Here is a 23,156-nt window from a genome sequence, read left to right as displayed (position 1 = left end):
ACGGGACCTTTTCAGAATGGCAGGCGGTGACTAGGTACCGCAAGGCTCAGTGCTGGGACCCCAGTTGTTTACAATATATATTAATGACTTGGATGAGGGAATTAAATGCAGCAACTCCAAGTTTGCGGATGACACGAAGCTGGGTGGCAGTGTTAGCTGTGAGGAGGATGCTAAGAGGATGCAGAGTGACTTGGATAGGTTGGGTGAGTGGGCAAATTCATGGCAGATGCAATTTAATGTGGATAAATGTGAAGTTATCCACTTTGGTGGCAAAAATAGGAAAACATATTATTATCTGAATGGTGGCCGATTAGGAAAAGGGGAGGTGCAACGACACCTGGGTGTCATTATACACCAGTCATTGAAAGTGGGCATGCAGGTACAGCAGGCAGTGAAAAAGGCGAATGGTATGCTGGCACTTATAGCAAGAGGATTCGAGTACAGGAGCAGGGAGGTACTACTGCAGTTGTACAAGGCCTTGGTGAGACCACACCTGGAGTATTGTGTGCAGCTTTGGTCCCCTAATCTGAGGAAAGACATCCTTGCCATAGAGGGAGTACAAAGAAGGTTCACCAGATTGATTCCTGGGATGGCAGGACTTTCATATGAAGAAAGACTGGATGAACTGGGCTTGTACTCGTTGGAATTTAGAAGATTGAGGGGGGATCTGATTGAAACATATAAAATCCTAAAGGGATTGGACAGGCTAGATGCAGGAAGATTGTTCCCGATGTTGGGGAAGTCCAGAATGAGGGGTCACAGTTTGAGGATAAAGGGGAAGCCTTTTAGGACCGAGATTAGGAAAAACTTCTTCACACAGAGAGTGGTGAATCTGTGGAATTCTCTGCCACAGGAAACAGTTGAGGCCAGTTCATTGGCTATAGTTAAGAGGGAGTTAGATATGGCCCTTGTGGCTACGGGGATCAGGGGGTATGGAGGGAAGGCTGGGGCGGGGTTCTGAGTTGGATGATCAGCCATGATCATAATAAATGGCGGTGCAGGCTCGAAGGGCCGAATGGCCTACTCCTGCACCTATTTTCTATGTTTCTATGTTTCTATGACATTTTGAGCCAAGACCCTTCATCAGGACGGGAAAGGAAGGGGGACAAAGCCAGACTAAGAAGGTGGGGGGAGGGGAAAGAAGAGGAAGGATTACGAGCTAGGAGACAAGTGAATCCAGACGGGCGGGGGAGGGTGGCTGAGGTGAGAAGCTGGGAGGTGACACGTGGAAAAGGTAAAGGGCTGAAGAAGAAATAATCTAATTGGAGAGGAAAGTGGACCAAGGGAGAAAGGCAAGGAGGAGCTGCACCAAGGGGAGGTAATGGCAGGTGAGAAGAAGAAAAGAGGTTAAGAGGGAAGCCAAAGAGGGAAGGAGGTGGGGGAAAAATTACCAGGAGTCAAAAAAATTGATGTTCATGCCATCAGGTTGGAGGCTACACAGATGAGGCGCTAAGACCAGAAGACATAGGAGCAGAATTAGACCATTCGACCCATTGAGTCTGCTCTTCCATCATGGCTGATTTATTATCCCTCTCAAACCTATTCTCCAGCATTTTCCCTGTAATCTTTCACTCTGTGCTACTCCTCCAACCTGCGAGGGGCCTCACCAATGCAGTAAAGGAGGGCATAGACCAAGGCTTTCAAATGGGAATGGGGACTGGACTTAAAATGGTTGACCACCAGGAAATCATAAGACCTAGGAGCAGAATTAGGCCATTCAGCCTATCGACCTACTTCTTGTAGATGGAGTGAAGGTGCTGAACAAAGCAGCCCCCCTGCCCCGATCTGTGTTGGGTTTCATCAGTGTTAATGAGGCCACATAGGCAGCATCAGATACAGTAGACAACCCTAACAGATTTGCAAGTGAAATGCTGCCTCATCTAGAAGGACTGTTTGGGACCCTGAATGGAAGTGAGGATGGAGGAGAATGGACAGGTGTAGCACCCCTGCTTGCAGGAGGGAGATTAGTGGGAAGGGACAAATGGACAAGGGAATGACGGAGACAGAGCATTTTCTGCAGAAAGCTGGTGGAGTGGGGGGGGTGGGTGGGGAGGTAAAGATGTGCTTGGAGATAGGATTCCTTTGAAGCTGGAAGTTGAAGTTTGAAGCTAGATTTGACTGAGCTTTGCCCGAGAAGCCAGAAAGTGATAGTACGTTGTTGCCTCTCTGGTGGCCTGTGAATGCTGGTGTCTCACATGGATCGATGCTGGGTCCATTGTTGTCTGTCATCTATGTTCAATGGTCTGGATGATACCATGGTGAAATGCATGAGCATATTTGTGGATGATACTAAGACTGGGGGTGTAATGGGCAGCAAGGAAGAATATCAAAGCTTCCAGTGGGATTGGACTAGCTGGAAAAATGACAGATGCAATTTAATGCTGACAAGTGTGAGATTTTGCATTTTGGGAGGACAAAACAGGGTAGGACAGTAAGGGGCAGAGCACGAAGAGTGTGGTAGAACAAAGATTACTTGAAAGTGATACCACTGTCAGTGAATACAAGTAGAGGGGGTCTTAAAGAAAACTTTTGGCACACTGGCCTCCATAAATCAAAGCATTGAGCATAGGAGATGGAAAGTTATGTTGAAGTTGTACAAGTTGCTGAGGCCTAATTTGGAGCTTTGTTTGCAGTTTCAGTCACCTACCTACAGGAAAGGTATCAATAAGATCAAAAGAGTGCAAAGAAAATTTACATGGATGTTGCCAGGACTTGAGGACCTGAGTTACAGGGAAAGGTTAAATAGGTTAGAACTTCATTCCATTGAGAATAGAAGGGGAGATTTGATAGAGGTATACAAAATGATGAGGGGTATAGATAGGTAAATGGGAGCAGGATACTTCTGTTGAGTTTGGGTGAGACTAGAACCAGGGGTCATAAATTAAGGTAAAAGGTGAAATGTTGAAGGGGAAAATGAGGGAGAACTTCTCATTCAGAGGGTGGTGAGAGTGTGGAACAAGCTGCCAGCAGAATTGATGGATGTTGGTCTAATTTCAATGTTTAAAAGAAATTAGGGTTTGGTATTTATTGCGGAGAAGGGCTTTGTAGGGCTATGGTTTGGCTGCAGGTTGATGGGACGAGGCAGACACAAGGGAAAATCTGCAGATGCTGGAAATCCATGCAACACACACAAAATGCTGGAGGAGCTCAGCAGGCCAGGCAGGATCTACAGAAAAAAGTACAGATGGTGTTTCAGGCGGAAACCCTTCGGCGGGACTGGAGAAGAAAAGCTGAGGAGCAGATTTAAAAGGTGGAGGGAGGGAGACAGAAACACCAGGTGACAGGTGAAACCTGGAGGGGGGAGGATGAAGTAAAGAACTGGGAAGTTGATTGGTGAAAGAGACAGAGGGCCATGGAAGAAAGAAAAAGGGGAGAGGAGCACCAGAGGGATGCAATGGCCAAGCAAGGAGATAAGATGAGGGATGGAAAAGGGGATGGGAAATGGTGAAGGGGTGGGGGTGGAGACACTACCGGGAGTTAGAGAAATCAATGTTCGTGCCATCAGGTTGGAGGCTACTCAGATGGAATACAATGTGTTGTTCCTCCAACCTGAGTATGGCCTCATCGTGACAGTGGATGGGTATGCCAGAATGGGAACGGGAAGTGGAAGTGGAAGTAAAATGTGTGGCCACTGGGAGATTCCGCTTGTTCTAGCAGATGGAGCATAGACGCTCGGTGAAGCAGTCTCCCAATTTCCATCAGGTCTCACCGATATACAGGAGGCTACACCGGGAGCACTGAACACAGTAAAATGACCCCAGCAGACTCACAGGTGAAGTATCACCTCACCTGGAAGGACTTTTTAGGGCCCTGAATGGTAGTGAGGAAGGAGGTGTAGCACTTGTTCTGCTTGCAAGGATAAGCGCCAGGAGGGAGATCAGTGCAGCACATAATTCTCCGAAACTTCTGTCATCTCCAACAGGATTCCACCACAAAGCACATCTTTCCCTTCCCTCACCATTTTCTGCTTTCTGCAGGGATCGCTCCCAATGTGATCTCCTTGTCCATTCGTCCCTCCCCACTGACCTCCATTCTATAGATGCTGACTGGCCTGCTGAGTTCCTCCAGCATTTCATGTGTGGGACTAGGCCAATTAATGTTTCTGCTCAGACTAGATGGGCCAAAGAGCCTTTTTCTGTGCTGATTGACTCTAGAATAATGTGCTGGGTGCAGAGGGTGTTAGGGAAGGAGAAGAGAGAAACTCTATCCGTATTAACACAACAGAAAGATGGGGTGATGGCAGATATCCATGAAACAGAAGAGCTGCATGTGAAGGCAGCTTCAATGGTGGAGAAAGGAACCACACCTTCAAGAAAGATGCAGGAAATATTTAATGGACACAATAGATGGCTGGAATGTGGAGCAACACACAAGGCGCTGAAGAACCTCATAGACACAAGAGATTCTGCAATCAGGCAGCATCAATAGAGGGAAATAGACAGTTGACGTTTTGGGTCAAGACTCTTGATCAGGATTGGAAAAAAAGAAAAGGGAAGAGAGTATAAGAAATGTGGGGAGCAGGGACAGGAATGACACCAGACACAAGGAACACTGAGAGCTCGTACAGTTGGGCTAAACTTTGCCTGTCCGTGAAAGATTGTGATAGATGGGAACAACTGGCAGCATGGTCTGCAGGTGGAGGCAATGGATCAAAGATAACAGAAGGGGGACTGGGGTAAGTTATTCTGTGTGGTGTGCTGTTATGTTGTGGAATGTACATGCCAGATTGGGTGAAACAGATACAAGGGCAGCCTACTTGGAACTGAGGGATTTTACCCACATACCTGAGGAAGAGCTGGCAAAGTCCCAAGCTCCCTCTCAAAATCAGCTGAACTTCATATAGCTGCCGGTGCTCTGGCAGGGAATGGCAGCTGAATCTGCAACAGGATGATCTGGTCCATTAGGCACACAGTTTCCCTTCAGTGATTAATGTGTACTGCCGAATCTATGGGCTTCAACATCTGAGAGCACTACGAGGCCTGTCTGCCAGCTCTGGCTGAAAACTGCACTACCTCAGAATACCAATCAGCAATGTTCTCAGCAGGAAACCATAAGCAGAGGACTGCTCCCAATAAGACGAGAGATTGGGGTGGGAGTGTGGTTGGCAAGTCCAGGTCACAGACGTTATTCACCATCAAATGGGAAATCCTGGTAAAGATATTAATTATTCACTTGGGAGCTTGAGTGAGGTGGTGAGCTGACTGACTCTGTCTGATCGGTCTGACTCCATTCCTTGAGATGCACTTGAAAGGAATAACATGATACCTAGATGGAGGAAGATGGCTGGGACTGGGGCAGATGTGCCCCACCAAAAGAGACAAGAGTAGAGACCAGAGCCCCCCTCTTCCTCCTTAAGGCAGTGTTCTGGGATCAGCCATAGTCAGCTGCTCTGTTAGTGACCCGCCTTCCTTCATACGTTCAGGAATGCAGATGGCCACTCCTTCCAACCTGGGCAAGTGACGCAGCCCAGTATGACCACAGAGAAGCCCTGGACAACAGCTGGTACAGGACACAATTTATAGAGTCTGAAAACTTGAAATAACATCAAAAAGCTGTAGAAACACTCAGCAGCTCAGACAGTTTCTGTGGCGAGGGAAGCACAGATAAACTTTAAAGCCATCTCTCTCTCTCTTGATCATTAATCGTATTCTATATTCTTGCAAAGTGCTTCCAGAATGTTCTGGTTTCATTTCAAATTTCAAATAAAGGAGGAGAAGATGGTGGCACGACGCAGCGCGCGCGGCCTCTCCAGTTAATGATATCTAATCTGTCAAGTAGGGGACCGTGCACAATCCTGATTTGATGGAGACAGACGTGAGAGTACAGAGGAACATCTGGAGAAACTTCTGAAATGCCTGCTTCGCTGCCGCTGCTACTGTGTGATCCAGAATCTCCGGAGAAGAAGGCCCCAAATCCTCGGCTTTGCTTGTTTCGGCGGCCAGGGCGAGGTCGAAGGTGCTCGGGAGGCTGTATCAGAGGGGCTGGTTGGAGGCTCGAAGTTTTCGGATGGACGGACTCGGTGTCAGCTGTAGTCAGATGCTTCCAATACATCGGCAGTTGTCGGTGCCTGGAGGTTTATGGCAGGGAGTTTCTCCCTTTTGCTGCCTGCTATCGGGGACTCGGTAGTTGATCGGGACTTTGAGACTTTTTTTTTTACTGTGCCCATGGTCTGTTCTTCATCAAATTATGGTATTGTTTTGCACTGCTGTAACTATATGTTATAATTATGTGGTTCTGTCAGTGTTAGTCTTTGGTTTGTCCTGTTTTCTGTGATATCACTCTGGAGGAACATTGTATCAATTCTTAATGCATGTATGCATTTCTAAATGACAATAAATGAGGACTGAGTGTTCTCATAATCTAATCTAATATAAATTTCTAGATGATTTGCAATGACTGAATTCACAACTATTTCCCTTCAAAAAATGCTGGCTTTGGAGAAACCCTGTGTATCTCTCCAGTTGGATCTCCCTCTACCCCATTTACCTTTCTTGTTTGACTTTGTTTCTGTACAATCTACACTCCAGCTGATCAGGAGCAAGTAATATTGATGCCACAAACATGCAAGCAATGATCATCACTAATGGGAGAATACAACCACATTCTATTGGCATTCAATCACTCTGCCCCACTATCAGTACCTCAGAGGGTCACCATTGACTGTTCGACCACTCTAGGCAGGTAAACACTACAGCAAGTCAGAGCCTGTACCCATGAAATCTCAGTCGCCTGTGTATAAGGCAGCGACTGGGATCACAATATCATACTCTCCACTGACCAGCAGACCACAGTACTAACTGCCCTCACCAAAACCAGCAGCCATCAGAATAAAGGACCTTCATAGAACCTCATTCAATATGCCAGACTCACCATTCACTCTCTCCACCAATGCTCACTCTAAGGTGTGCACTTTTGCACATGAACACATCTTTTGCTACTAGCACACTAAGGAATTTAATCTGCACAAAAGGTTGTCACCCCCTCATTGGCATGTCAAGTATAGTTCACGATTGTACACAATCACATTTCCTTTACCGAGTTCTGGTGCAGATGTTCTTGACAGCGTGGGGTTTGCGATCATTTCTCTAAAGATTTTAGAACTGGCTTACTTATACTGTTTTTATTGTAAAAATTATTGATTTATTAGGTTGAATTCCAAAGAAGCAAAGGGTATGAAGCATGAAAGAACTGCTAGTTCACTTAAAGCAGGATGGGTTGGTGAAACAGTAGAAACTACTACACTGAAAGCTCTTGAGGTCAGGAACATGTAGCCATAAGAAACATTTATGCACAAACAGAAACTGGTATTACCTCAAACACGAGGAAATCTGCAGATGCTGGAAATTCAAGCAACACACACAAAATGCTGGTGGAACGCAGCATCGTGTGTGTGTGTTACTGGTATTACCTACATGTATTGTCGCTATATGAGAAATAAGATTCATTGATGTGTCTTATTTTAGTTCTTTTAAACAATGAACAACAAACTGGACTTGGTAGTTTATTATCCTTAGAATAGCTTCCAATTAAAAATTCAGTGCACACATCGTAGGGCAAAAGTTATTGCACAGCACAAGATTTTTGTGAACACTGGTTATTACAAATTAGAGGGAACATTGCCCTCCACCTACGAGATGCACTGCCTCTACCTGCTTTTCCTTTCAAAGAACATGGGAACATGGGGTGGGGGGGGGTGGCATTTATTGCCTATCCCTGTTTTTGCCTGAGAAATTGGGAAGGAAACACACCTTCACCGCAATTGGAGGTTCAGTCCATATGTTCACCCCCACCTTCTCAAGCACAATTAGGGAAAGCAGTGAACGCTGCTTCTGTCCCCTCTGTTATCATGCAGCCTCATCTGCCACTGCAGACAACACCAAAGCAGAATGGATACAGTGCACCTTCCAACCAGAGAGACTGCTAAACAGAAACATTCTATAAAGTCCTTTCCCCAGGATAAGGGAGTCCAAAACTAAGGTACGGTGATCTAAGGTGAGGGGGATTTGGTTTAGAGGTGACCAAAACGGCAATCTTTTCCACGCAGAGGGTAGTGGGCTCTATAGAATGAGCTGCCAAAGATGCTTACTCCAGTTCCGATGTAGCAAAAAAAGAAACACAATGATAAAAAAACACAATTATGGAAAAAAACCCACAATAAATATAAATACATAAGACATCTTATATACATAGATCGATTGTATACAGTACCCATGAATACACATAAGTGGCTGTACATAAGGTGATTCTGACAGGAAATTATGAAGTTGTCGTGGTGGGGGGGGAGTGGATGGGTGATAAGTTGTTGGCCAGCCTCGCTGCCTGGGCAAAGTAACTGAGTTTAGTGATCCCACTGTGATGCTACATAACCTCCTCCCTGATGGGAGAGGAACAAACAGTGTCTGAGCAGGGTGAGTGAGGTTCTTTACGACGTTACTGGCCTTTGTCCCTAATGGCGGGCAGGCTGGTGCCAGAGATGTACTGGGCAGTTTTGACTAACTGTTGTACAGCCTGTTTCTGTATCATGCAGTGATGCAGCATATTAGGATGTTTTTGAAAGGACATGAGTATAAATATACATAGTTCAGCTCTCCTCAGAAAGTAGAGGCATTGGTGAGTTTTCCTGATTGTGTGCAGAATATTTTATAGAGTTACAGAATCAGAAAACTACAGCACAGAAACAGGCCCTTCAGCTCAACTAGTCCATGCCAAACCACTTTAAACTGCCTACTGCCTTCATACCCCCAACATCCATGTACCTTCCCAAACTTCCTTTAAACGTTGAAATCAAACTTGCATGCACCACTTGCACTGGCAGTTCACAACTCTGAGTGAAGATTCCCCTCGTGTTCCCTTTAAACTTTTCACCTCTCACCCTCAACCCATGATTCCTAGTTGTAGTCCCACCCAAGCTCAGCAGCAAGAGCGTACTTGCATTTATTCTATCTACACCCCTCATGATTTTGTATACCTCTATCAAATCTCCTCACAGTCTCTTATGTTCCAAGGAAAAAGACCTAACATATTCAATCTTTGCTTTGGGAGGTTGGTCATGACTAGAGTGAACTCCTGCTTCAGCAAGGACCTGGACCCACTGCATTTTGCCTATGGCTATAATAGGTCAACAGCAGATGCAATCTCAGTGGCTCTTTACATGACCTTAGGCCACCCGGACAATACAAGTACCCATGTCAGGATGCTGTGATCAAAGCAACACTTCCAGTACGCTGGATGAACTCAGCAGGTCGGGCAGCATCAGTTAGAAACGATGATTCGACGTTTCGGGCCAAAACCCTTCGTCAGGACTGAAGAATGAAAGATGGGGAAGGATTTGAAGAATGCTTGTAGCTTCAGTTGAAAGACCAGTAATTTGAAAGGCAAAGGGGTGGGGGAGGGGAAGCATTGACATCATAGCCCTTGAAAACAATGGGTAGTAGAAGAAGGAGGCGGAACCATGAGGGGGCTGGGGGAGGGGGTAGAGTGAAATAGGGATAGGGGAAGGGAGGGGGAGGGAATTACCAGAAGTTGGAGAATTCTATGTTCATACCAAGGGGCTGGAGACTACCTGGACAGTATATGAGGTGTTGCTCCTCCAACCTGAGTTTAGCCTCATCATGGCAGTAGAGGAGGCCATGTATGGACATATCTGAATGGACCCCACCACTAAACACATCTTTCCCTCTCCACCTTCTGCAGGGATTGGTCCCCCCGCGACTCCCTTATCCACACGTCCATCCCCACTGATCTCCCACCCGGCACTTATCCCTGTAAGCGTAAGTGCTACACCTCCTCTCTTGCCACCATTCAGGGCCCCAAACAGTCCTTCCAGGTGAGGCAACACTTCACTTGTGAGTCTGTTGGGGTCACCTATTGCAACCGGTGCTCCCAGTGCAGCCTCCTCTGCATCGGTGAAACCCGACGCAGACTGGGGGACCGCTTCGTCGAGCACTTCTGCTCTGTCCGCCACAACAGACAGGATCTCCCGGTAGCCACCCACTTCAACTCTGCTTCCCATTCCCATTCAGATGTGTCCATAAATGGCCTCCTCTACTGCCATGATGAGGCTAAACTCAGGTTGGAGGAGCAACACCTCATATACCGTCTAGGTAGTCTCCAGCCCCTTGGTATGAACATAGAATTCTCCAACTTCCGGTAATTCCCTCCCCCTCCCTTCCTCCATCCCTATTTCACTCTACCCCCTTCCCCCAGCCCCCTCATGGTTCCGTCTCCTTCTTCTACCACCCATTGTTTTCAAGGGCTATGACGTCAATGCTTCCCCTCCCCCACCCCTTTGTCTTTCAAATTACTGGTCTTTCAACTGAAGCTACAAGCATTCTTCAAATCCTTCCCCATCTTTCATTCTTCAGTCCTGACAAAAGGTTCCGGCCCGAAACGTCGACTCATCATTTCTAACTGATGCTGCCCAACCTGCTGAGTTCATCCAGCGTACTGGAAGTGTTGCTTTGATCACAGCATCTGCAGATTATTTTGTGTTTGCTGTTCATTAACTGCAGCTCAGCATTTAACACCATCGTTCCCACAATCTTGTTTGATAAATTACAGAACCTGGGCCTCTGTACCTCCCTCTGCAACTGGATCCTCAACTTTCTGACTGGAAGACCATAATCTGTGCAGATTGGTCATGATATCTTCTCCTCGCTGACAATCGACACTGGCACACCTCAGGGGTGTGGGGCGTGTGCTAGCCCACTGCTCTGCTCTCTCTATACCCATGCCAGTGTGGCTAGGCATAGCTCAAATACCATTAATAAATTTGCTGATGATACAACCACTGTTGGTAGAATCTCAGATGGAAATGAGAGGGCATAGAGGAGCGAGATATATCAGCTTCTGCAGTGGTATCGCAGGAACAACCTTGCACTCAACATCAGTAAGACGAAAGAGTTGATTGTGGACTTCAGGAAGGGTAAGACCAAGGAACTCAGAGGATCAGAAGTGGAGAGAGTGAGCAGTTTCAAGTTCTTGGGTGTCAAGATCTCTGGGGACCTAACCTGTTCCCAATATATTGATGCAGCTATAAAGAAGTCAAGATAGCGACTATACTTCATTAGCAGTTTGAAGAGATTTGGTATGTTGACAAGTACACTCAAAAACTGCTATAGATGTAATTGTGGAGAGCATCCTGACAGGCTGGGAGGGGGTGGTCCACTGCTCAGGACTAAAAGAAGCTGCAGAGGGTTGGCAACAAGCCTACTAGCCTACAAAGTACCCAAGACATCTTCAAGGAGTGGTGTCTCAGAAAGGCAGCATCCATTATTAAGGACCCCTAGCACCCAGGGCATGCCCTTTTCTCACTGTTACCATCAGGTAGGAGATACAGAAGCCTGAAGGCACACACTCAGCGATTCAGGAACAGCTTCTTCCCCTCTGCCATCCAATTCCTAAATGGACATTGAACCCTTGGGCACGACCTCACTTTCATTTTTAATATACAGTATTTCTGTTTTTGTAACTTTTAAAAAATCTATTCAATATACATAATTGATTTACTTCTTTATTTATTATTATGATGTTTTATTTATTTATTTTTCTCTCTGCTAGATTATGTATTGCATTAAACTGCTGCCATGTTAACAAATTTCACGTCACATGTCAGTGATAACAAACCTGATTCTGAACAGCAACAGACCCAGCACCGATCCCTGTGTCACTCTACTGGTCACAGGCCTCCAGTCAGAGAGGCAACCATCTACTACTACTCTCTGACTTCTCCCACAAAGCCAATGTCTAATCCAATTTACTAATTCATCTTGAAAGCCAAGCAACTGAACTTCTTGACCAACCTCCCATGCGAGACCTTGTCAAATGACTTGTGAACATCCATGAAGGCAACATCTACTTACCTTCATCAACTTCTCTGCTAACTTACTCAAAGAACTCTGTAAGATTGGTTAGACATGACCTACCACACACCATGTCATGCTGACTCTCCTTAAAGCAGTCATGTCTATCCAGGTAGTCATATCCAGTCCCATAACTTCCCCACCTTCCAATAATGTTCCCACTACTGATGTCAGGCTGCTCACTGCCCTATAATTTCCTGGTCTATATTTAGACTCTTTCTTAAACAGTTGAACAACATTAGCAATCCTCAAATCCTTGGTACCTTAGCTATCATTAAGGATTATTTTAATATCTCTGCTAGGGCCCCTGCAATTTCTGCACTTGCCTCTCACAGCGTCCAAGGCCCTGGGGATTTATCCAACCTAATTTGCCTCAAGACAGCAAACACATCCTCCTCTGTAATCTGTATAGAGTCCTTGAAGTTGACGCTGTTTTGCCTTACTTCTATATACTCGATGTTTTCTGAGTAAGTACAGATGCAAAAGATCTCCCAGCTCCTCTGACTCCACACATGGATTACTATTCTGATCTCCTAGAATCCTTTTGGGCTGAACATATTTGTAGAAGCCATTAGGATTCTCCTTTACCTTGTCTGCTAGAGCAACTTGATGCCTTCTTTTAGCCTTCCTGATTTCTTTCTCAAGTGTTCTCGTGTTTCTTGTACTCCATAAGCACCTCGTTTGTACCAACCTGCCTAAATGCACCTCCATTTTTTATCTTAACCAGGGCTTCAAAATCTCTTAATATATCTCGTGAAAACCATAGTTCTGTACACCTGTTATCTTTATATTCTATTCTGACAGGCACATACAAGCTATGTACTCTCAAAATTTCACTTTTGAAGGCCTCCCACTTACAAAATATACCTTTGCCAGAAAACAGCCTGTCCCAAACCATGAGGAAATCTACAGATGCTGGAAATTCAAGCAACACACATCAAAGTTGCTGGTGAACGCAGCAGGCCAGGTAGCATCTCTAGGAAGAGGTATAGTCGACGTTTCGGGCCGAGACCCTTCGTCAGGACTAACTGAAGGAAGAGCTAGTAAGAGATTTGAAAGTGGGAGGGGGAGGGGGAGTTCCAAAATGATAGGAGAAGACAGGAGGGGGAGGGATGGAGGCAAGAGCTGGACAGGTGATTGGCAAATGGGATATGAGAGGATCATGGGACAGGAGGTCCGAGAAGAAAGACGGGGGGGGGGGGGAACCAGAGGATGGGCAAGGGGTATATTCAGAGGGACAGAGGGAGAAAAAGGAGAGAGAGAAAAAAAATGTGTGTATATAAATAAATAATGGATGGGGTATGAGGGGAAGGTGGGGCATTAGCGGAAGTTAGAGAAGTCGATGTTCATGCCATCAGGTTGAAGGCTACCCAGACGGAATATAAGGTGTTGTTCCTCTAACCTCAGTGTGGCTTCATCTTCACAGTAGAGGAGGCCATGGATAGACATATCAGAATGGGAATGGGATGTGGAATTAAAATGTGTGGCCACTGGGAGATCCTGCTTTCTCTGGCAGACAGAGCGTAGGTGTTCAGCGAAACGATCTCCCAGTCTGCGTCGGGTCTCACCAATATATAGAAGGCCACATCGGGAGCACCGGACGCAGTATATCACCCCAGCCGACTCACAGGTGAAGTGTCGCCTCACCTGGAAGGACTGTCTGGGGTCCTGAATGGTGGTAAGGGAGGAAGTGTAAGGGCATGTGTAGCACTTGTTCCGCTTACAAGGATAAGTGCCAGGAGGGAGATCAGTGTGGAGGGATGGGGGGGGGGGATGAATGGACAAGGGAATTGCGTAGGGAGCGATCCCTGTGGACAGCGGGGGGGGGGGGGGAGGGAAAGATGTGCTTAGTGGTAGGATCTCATTGGAGGTGGCGGAAGTTACAGAGAATTATATGTTGGACCTGGAGGCTGGTGGGGTGGTAGATGAGGACAAGGGGAACCCTATTCCTAGTGGGGTGGCGGGAGGATGTGCGTGAAATGGGGGACACTTGCCAGGTCCTTTCTGATACCATCAAAATTGGCCTTCTCTAATTCAGAGTCTCAACCTGCAGATCAGACCTATCTTTTTGTCACTAGATTCAAAGTAAATATGCAATGTGATCACCAGGTGCAAAGTATTCTCCTACACAAATTTCTGGCACCTGCCCTGTCTCAATCCCTAACAGCAGATCAAGTATTGCACAGTTCCTTGTTGGGACTTTGTTATAGCAGGTGATTTTAACTTTCCATACTGTAAAAGGACTAGATAGGATAGTTTGTCAAATGTGTTCAGGAAAGTTTTCTTAATCAGTACAACAATCTTGTGTTTCTTGCAAGAATCTGTGATCTCTCTACAAATTTGCTCTGCTAAACCCTTCGGACTGTTAGGTGATCTGTAATATAGCCCCATTAACGTGGTCACACCTTTCTTATTACTCAAGCTCCATCAGTAATGCCTCACTCGACACGTTCGCCAGTGTCTGCCATGGCCGAGTACTGCCATGACATTTTCCCAGACATATAACACCACCTCTCCTCCCTTAATCCCTCCTGCTCTGTGCATCTAAAACAATGGAACCCCAAAATATTGAGCTGCCAGTTCGGCCCCTCCTGCAACCAAGTCTTAATAATGGCTACAGTATCATAAATCCAGGTGTTGATCCATGTCCTCAGCCTTTCCTAGGATACTTCTTGCATTGAAATGCATGCAGCTCAGGATTTTAGTCACACCATGCTTAGCCTTTTGATTCATGGCTTTGACTGAGGTTCCCGTTCCCCTGCAAATCTATCTTACTGCACGCCCCCCCCATCCATGCAGCCCGAGCAAACCTTCCCACTACAATATTAGTCCCCTTCCAGTACAGATGCAAAGTGTTTCTTCTTCACAGGTCCCACTTTCCCTGGAAGATAGCCCAGTGAACTAAAACTCTTACACCAACTCCTTAGTCACAAATTAAACTGTATAATCTTCCTATTTCTGGCCTCGCTATCATATGGCATAGGTAGCAATCTTGAGATCACAACCCTGGAGGTCCTGCCCCTTTAACTTAGTACCCAACTCCCTCAACTCACATTGCAGAACTTTGTCACTCTTCTTACCTACCTGAACCATAACCTCTGGCTGTTCACCTTCCCAGCTAAAAATGCTGAGGACTCAGTCTGAGATGTCCCAGACCCTGGCACCTGGGAGGCAACATACCAACTGGGAATCTCAATCTCATCTACAGAACGTCCTTTCTGTTCCTCTAACTAACAAGTTCCCTGCCACCACAGCTAACCTCTTCTGTTCCCTTCCTTTCTGTGTCACAGAGCCAGATTAATTGCAAGACACATGACCGCTATGACTTTCCTCTGTTAGATCATCACCCCCCCCCCCCACAAAGTATCCAAAGTATGTTGTTGAGGGGGATGGCCATAGGGGTACTCTGCACTGGCTGTTTAACCCCTTCCCCCTTCCTGACCGTCACCCAGTTTCCTGAGTTCTGCAACTACCTCTCTGTATGTCCTGTCTATCACCCCCCCAGCCACCAATGAAGACTTAAGTCCCCAAGGACTTGAAATGGGCTAACATTGTCCCAGAAAACAAAAAGGGTGACTGCACTGACCCTGGTAACTATAGACCGGTAAGCTTAACGTGTATCGTAGGTAAGGTAATGGAAGCATTAATAAAGAATGAGATGGAAAATCAGCTGATAAGAACAGGCATGTTAGCAGAAAGCCAGTTCGCGTTCAGAAAGGAGAAATCATGTTTTACTAATATGCTGGAGTTCTATGAAGAGGCAACTAAATATTTGATAACAAAAGAGTGGTTGATATCATTTACTTGGACTTTCAGAAGGCTTTTGACAATCAATCAATTAATAATCAAACTAGTAAAGTTTGTTGATGACATAAAATTAGTCGGATGAGCTGATAACATTCAGGCAGCAGAATCAATACAGTTATCTCTAAACAAAATCCAGATGTGGGCAGATAAATGGCAAATGAAATTTAGTGTAAGTACATGTAGGATATTACATATAGGAAGTAGAAATATTAGATATAAATATACAATGGGAAGTCTTGAGTTAGAAAGTGCACTGCATGAGAAGTATTTGGGCGTTCCGGTAGACTTGTCACTATCAACATTTAGACAATGCACAGAAGTGATTAGGAAGGCTAATAGAACGTTGGGCTGTATAATGCGCTCAGTGGAGTTCAAGTCTAGAGACGTTTTCCTTAAGCTGTATAACGCACTCACGAGGCCACACCTTGAGTATTGTGTACAATTTCGGTCTCCATATTTTGTGAGGGATGTGAAGGCACTGGATAGAGATCACAGAGGAGCAATAAGACTCATTCCAGGACTGCAGCGTTATGAGCTACGAAGAAAGATTGAAAGAATTAAATAATCTTGTAGAATGAGTGGAGCCACAATAGAAGTGTTAAAATCATTCCGGTATACAAGTGAAGTGGATGCCAGCTGTTAGTTCAAAATTAATCCATCATAAAGGACACGGTGCCAGAGGTGGAGACTGGTTAAAGGGATCCTTCAGACTAACATCAGGAAGCATTTCTTTACACAGCAAGGTGTGGACACATGGAACAAACTACCTTGTTGTGTAGTAATTTAGAGACTTTCAAATCTGAGCTCGATAGTTATTTCAACACACTATATGAATAGGAATTTGGCAAGCTTTGTTGGGCCGAATGGCCTGTTCCTGTTAAAAACTTTCTATAGTTACAATGTTGCCAGATGATTTGGAGTTCAACCACTTCAGGCTCCAACTCCTTATTATGGAGCATTAGAAGCTGCAGCTAGATGCACTTCACACAGGTGTAGACATCAGCGACATTGGAGGTCTCCCTGTCTTCCCACAACAGCAGCATTCCATATCCTACCTGGCATCTCTACTGTTCCTACCTCAGCAACTATAAATGAGGAAAATAATAAATTGTGGGGGGGGGGGGGGTGGAACTAGAACTCTACCTGCAGCTTTTTTGCCTTTTCTCACTCAAGCCTCTCCTTGTTGAAGCCTTGAAGAGCTAAAGCCTCAAAAACCCCACTCTAAATGACCACGCTACAGATAGCTGCTGGGACCACGAGAGGTTGTGGGAGATGTGTACTCCCATGAGTATGAAACTACTTGCAGTTTTAACTGCTCTGTTGCCAATGTAAAGAGGGGTGTGAATGGTGTGAATTCCCCTCAAGTCAATAACCATTTCCTTTGTCTTGTTGACATTGACAGGTTATTTGCCCGGCACCCCGCACTATTAACATGTCATCAGCAAACTTGACAGTGTGATTACTTGGGTGTTTGGCTGTGTGGTTGTGTGTGAGCACAGTGTACAGCAATGGGCTCAGCACAGTCCTGGAGGGCACCATTTGATGATGTTGAGGAGGGAGAAGCAGTTGTTCATCTTGACTATCTGAGGTCTGTTGGTTAAGGAGTCCAGTACCCAGTTGAACAGTGGTGCATTCAGAGAGGAGTAGGAGTTTGATCACCAAAATCTGTGGGACAATAGTGCTGAATGCTAAACTGAAATCCAAAAACAGTACAGTATTCTGCCATCAGTGTCTTTGTTTTCTCGGTGTGTCAGGGCCAGGTGCATGACTGATGCCAGAGCTGTTCTGTCGGTAAGCATATTGGTGAATGTCCAGAGTGGCAGGAATGGAGGTTTTGATATGTGCCATTACCAGCCATTCAAAGCACTTCATGGTGATTGGCATCAGTGCCACCCGGCAGCAGTCAATTCATTTTGAAGGTATAGAATCCTTTGGTACAGGAATGGTGGTGGCTGATTTGAAGCATGTGGGGAGAGTGGAGTGTTGAAGGTGTCAATGAGCTGGTCGGTTATTTGGCCTGGGATGTCATCTGGCCCGGCAACCTTATAGGGGTTGACTGTCTGCAGAATCCTCTTCTCTGCTGCTATCATAGGCAATAGCTGCTCACCTTCCAAGGCTGGCATTATACTGCAGGCCTCAAAGCATGCAGGGAGCTGCAGTAGATGCTGTTATTCTCTGTGTAATAACTGATGTCCAGCCACATACACCAGGGATCGCTATTGGACAGATGTTCCTGAATTTGTTGTACATAGGTAGTCTTTACCCTCAAGGTCCCAGAGGACTGGACTGGCGAGTGGCTAATGCTGTACCTCCATTTAAGATGGGACAAGGGAAAATCCTGGGAACTATAGACCAATGAGTCTCACACCAGTTGTAGGGAAATTGCTGGAGAAAGTTCTTAGGGATAGGATATATAAACATCTGGAAACCCATGGCCTGATTAGGGAGAGCCAGCATGGATTGTGCCTTACCCAACTTGACTAAGTTTTTTTGACAAGGTGACAAGAGAGATTGATGAGGGTAGGGGATGTTGTCTGCATGGATTTTAGTAAGGTGCTTGACAAAGCCCTTTATGGGAGGCTAATCCAGAAACTAAAGATGCATGGGGTCCACAGTGAACTGGTGGTTCGTCTTCTATGCACAAGCCAGTTCTAAATCCAGAGGGATGTGGTTGAAGAGACTTATTCAAGCTGGAGGTCTGAAATTAATGGGGTTCCATGGCGATCTGTGCTGGGACCTCTGCTGTTTGTGATGTATATAAATTACCTGAAAGGTAGATGGGGTGGCATTAGTAAATTTATGGATGATACCAAGATTAGTGGAGCTGTTGATAGTGTAGACGACCAGCAAAGAATACAGCATGATATAGGCAAGTTGCAGGTACCGGCTGAGAAATGGCATATGGAGTTGAACCAGATACATATGAGATGTTGCACCTTGGTAGGACAAATGCAAGAAAACTTAACAATGTTGCTGATTAGAGAGATCTTGAGATCCAAGTTCACAGGCTGTTAATGTGGTTAAGATTTATGGAATGCTTACTTTTATTAGTTGAGACATTAAGTTCAAAAGTCATTAGGTTATGTTTCAACTTTATCAAACTGTGGTTAGGCTATATCTGGAGTATTGCATACATTTCTGGTCACCCCACAACAGGAAGGACGTTGTGGCTTTGGAGAGGATGAAGAAGAGGTTTTCCAGGATGCTGCCTGGTTTAGAGGGCATGCGATATCACGAGAGGCTGGATAAACTTGGATTATTTCTTCTGGAGCATTGAAGGTTGAGGGGAGATCTGATAGAGGTTTACAAGATTATGAAAGGCATAGATAGAGTACAGGGGGTACCTGTTTCCCAGGGTCGAAATGTCCAATACTAAAGCATATGCATTGAAGGTTCAATGGGGATGTGAGGGGGCAAGTGTTTCTTTAAAAAAAAATATCAGAGTCATGAATACCTGGAAAGTGCTGCCTGGTATGCTGGTAGAGGCTAATACATTAGGGGCTTTTTAGAGCTGTTTGGATAGGCACATCGAAGTCAGGAAGATGAAGGGATGGGGGCATTGTGGTTAGGAGGGATTCGTGTTGGGGTGTTTCCAATTTGCTTTTTAACTGGCTTGGCACACATTGAGGGCTAAATGGCCTGTCGCTGTGTTGTACTGTTCTATGATAAATAAGATGAGGTTTTTCCAGGCTGCTTCAAGACCAGTTCTGTCTCCAGGCAAAGGCAGCATCCTGGGATTTTAGTAGGATGCACAGCTCTGCATTCTGCCAGGGCTTCTGGCTGGTCTGTGAGGTGACCATTTTTGAGGTAGCGCCAGAGCTTACACACTTACAGATGTAGCAGGTGACACATGAGGTATATTCCTCCAGGTCTATATCATCTCCATTTGTGGCACCTTCCTTGAACATCTGCCAGTTGGTCTGTTCAAAGCAGTCCTGAAGCATAAAGATAGCCTCTTTAATAGACACAGTGATGGTCCTCTTGACTGGTTTCTTCATTTTCAGCAGCAGTTGGTATGCTGGGATTAACATTATGGAGATATGGTCAAAGAGGCCAAGGTGAAGGTGTGGGTTGGCTTTCTAAGTACCATGTCTATTTGTATAAACCTGGTCCAGTCTGTTTATTCCCGTACTGGCCTCGGTGACGTGCTCGTGGAATTTGAGTAAAATTCCTGTCCGTTAACATGACTGAAGTCTCCTGCAATTATGAAGGTGACAATCAGATCTTTGTTTTGTAGAGAGCTAATGATACTGGAATGCTGTCCCAGTGCGTCCTAGCTGATCGCACAGGTGGTGGGTGGTGTGGAAAGAGGGAAGATTAGACAGTGGTGATGAACACAACAGTAAACTCCCGAAACGGGTTATGTGGCCGCCAATTAATTGTAAGATGTACAATTGCCCCAGTACAGTAACTGCTAACTGCACACGAGTTTGTGGACCAACCTTTCTTAATATACACACGGATTCCATCTCCTTTGGTTTTTCCCTATAGGGAGTTTCTACCGGTGTGAAACAGTCATCCCGTCGAACCGAAAAACCGAGTGGGGCTTGTTTAGCCAAATTTCGACGAAAACCAGAATACAGTAGAATCTTATCTCTTTCTGTGCGTTCGTTCTATTTCTCTCCGTTTTACTTTCTAGCAAACGGACAATGGTCAGGAAAAGTGACGGTACTCGCAAGAGTCGGGTTAGCTCTCAGCCTCACTAATGCCCCGGCTCTCTTGCGGTGTTTTTGCGCTGCCTACATCTCGGCTGAGCGCCCAGGCAAGGTTGCTTTTGCCAGCTCTGGAATCCATAGAACCCCTAGTCCGTCGATCTCTCCCAATAAGTTTGCTACGGCGGATTAAATATCATTTTGTGTAAGTATTTGGAGCTTTGGTTAACTGAAATCCCCGACAAGAAACTTTGAAACATTATCTCAAAATTTAAAACTAGGACCGTTCTTTGGGAGCCGGAGAAGCGGCTGTGTATCGCTACGCCGCCATTTTATTTACGACGATTAAAAGACATTTGGACCGGTGCAGTACAGTACACCGATGTGAAGTGTACAGACCAAACACAGGCAAATGAGACTAGTTCGCTCAAACAACTTGATCCGCTGAGTAACCGTTATAATATCATTTTATACACCACCTGACTACAACACTGAAGCAAAAGAGAAATTGTTGTCCTAAGGGTTAGTAACCGCCTCCGCCCTGGAAACTGATCCCGCTTTGAGAACGGCAGGTTCACCATGACATGAGGATAGAGAGCGGGTCGGGGCGGGTCGGCGGGAAGGGCGTGACCGCGGCAGAGCTACATCTGTATACGTGAGGAGTTTAAGACTCCACTCATCGCAGCTGAGCGAAGAACAAAAGGCATCAATGTCAACTATTTTACCAGCAACACGGGAGGACCTGACGGAGTCGGGGGTGGTGGTGGCAGGGGTTAACCTGTTGACCCACGATGATAACAGCTCCTCCCCACCACCCACAAAACCCAACACGAACCCAGTCCCGCTCTCTACCCCCTACCCTCTGCTGACGATCACCCGCAGCGCCGCCAGGTTTCCGTGATACGCCGCCCACAGAGCGGGAGTCATCCCATCCTCATCCGCCGCGTTCAGTTGTCGGCGGGTCGCCTCCCGCAGCGCGTCCAGCCGCCCGTCCCGAGCCGCCCCACGCAGCCCGCCGCTCATGGTACGCTGCCGGCCGGCCTCCGGGCTCTGGTTCGGCGGCAGCAACCGGGGGAGGGGGGCGGGGGGAGGCGGCGCCCAGTGCGGAGCCCGGCGGGTCCTAGCGTCCTGGGATCATCCGCCGGGGCACCGCCGACATGGGAGTCAGTCTGCCTGCCACATACCGCGGCTCCGGTTTCGGTAACATAGCAGTTAACTGTATGTCATTAATTTTACCCCATCACAAACTCTGTTCACCGCTTTAAAATATATGACGCATAGACTTACCAGGATTTTCTGCTTTTAGCCCTCCCGATCTCTCTCGTAAGTGTTTTCTTGTATTTCTTATACTTAAGCGTTTTATTTGTTGTTTGTTGCACCTGCCATTCACCTCCTCCTTCTTAATCATGGTCTCAGTACCTTTTGAAAACCAAGGTTTCCTAAATCTGTTAGCCTTGCCTTTTATTCTATCAGTAACATAAAAACTCTGTTCTCAATATTTCACTGGTCAACGAACACTGAGGCTGTCTACAAGAAGGGTCAGAGCCGTCTCTATTTCCTGAGGAGACTGAGGTCCTTTAACATCTGCCGGACGATGCTGAGGATGTTCTACGAGTCTGTGGTGGCCAGTGCTATCATATTTGCTGTTGTGTGCTGGGGCAGCAGGCTGAGGGTAGCAGACACCAACAGAATCAACAAACTCATTCGTAAGGCCAGTGATGTTGTGGGGATGGAACTGGACTCTCTCACGGTGGTGTCTGAAAAGAGGATGCCGTCCAAATTGCATGCCATCTTGGTCAATGTCTCCCATCCACTACATAATGTACTGGGTGGGCACAGGAGTACATTCAACCAGAGACTCATTCCACCGAGATGCAACACAGAGCGTCATAGGAAGTCATTCCTGCCTGTGGCCATCAAACTTTACAACTCCTCCCTTGGAGGGTCAGACACCCTGGGCCAATAGGCTGGTCCTGGACTTATTTCATAATTTCCTGGCATAATTTACATATTACTATTTAAGTATTTATGGTTCTATTACTATTTATTATTTATGTTGCAACTGTAATGAAAACCAATTTCCCCCAGGATCAATAAAGTATGACTATGACTTTTGAAGCCCTCACACTTACCAAGCATACCATTCGCCATAACAAACCCATCCGTATCCACACTTACCAGATACTTTCTGATGCTATTAAAATCGGCCTTTCTGCAGTTTTGTTAGTATCTCCAGCTGAACTTTGTCATTTGTGTGTTTTCCCCTAGCCATCAGCCTGTGGTTTTTATTGCCATGTGACTTGTTAGTTTTCCTGCCCCATCTGCTCCTGCTCCTGCTCCTGCTCTACTGGGCCCCTGTATTACTGAGCACTCTGCCTCTCACCTGTTTCACATTATTACCTGTTTTGCTGTCACTTCTGTCTCATTGTGCTCCACCTATCGTCTGCCTCTCTGTTTATTGCTCAGTGTAGTTTAGTCCTGTGTTTTGGTTTGGGGTGGTAATACCAGCAAAAGAAATTGGAATCAGCAGAAGAACATCTAATAAGTTAGGGGTGTTTACAGTGGAGATGCTGGCAATGTTGGTTGCGTTGCAATGGGTGCAGAAAGCCAGACAAGCCAAAGCATTGATATGTTCAGATTCATCCTCAGTTCTAGCAAGTTTAAGGTCTTTTCACACAAACAGTCGGCAAGATGTCCTTCAGTTAGTTACAAGAATTGCAAATCAGGGAGGTCAGGTAAAATTTCTATGGGTTCCAGCACATGTAGGGGTGAAGGGGAATGAGAGGGTGGATGAGTTGGCAAAGAGGGTGTTAAAGTAAGGAAATGTGGAAATGCA

General features: G+C 46.0%; 1 protein-coding gene across 1 annotated transcript in view; it reads right to left on the bottom strand.

The window, feature by feature from the left end:
- Positions 1 to 21,343, bottom strand: part of ush1ga (Usher syndrome 1Ga (autosomal recessive)) — a 32,234-nt gene extending 10,891 nt beyond the window's left edge. Inside the window, exon 1 of the mRNA XM_072242127.1 lies at positions 21,180 to 21,343. Coding sequence (XP_072098228.1) covers positions 21,180 to 21,343 — 164 coding nt within the window. The remainder of the gene's footprint in view (positions 1 to 21,179) is intronic.
- Positions 21,344 to 23,156: the final 1,813 nt, after the last annotated feature.

Source organism: Mobula birostris, chromosome 24 (assembly GCF_030028105.1).
Source record: "Mobula birostris isolate sMobBir1 chromosome 24, sMobBir1.hap1, whole genome shotgun sequence".
Taxonomy (NCBI): domain Eukaryota; kingdom Metazoa; phylum Chordata; class Chondrichthyes; order Myliobatiformes; family Myliobatidae; genus Mobula; species Mobula birostris.
Note: the sequence above shows the minus strand (reverse complement) of the source record. Positions and strands in the feature narration are given on the sequence as shown.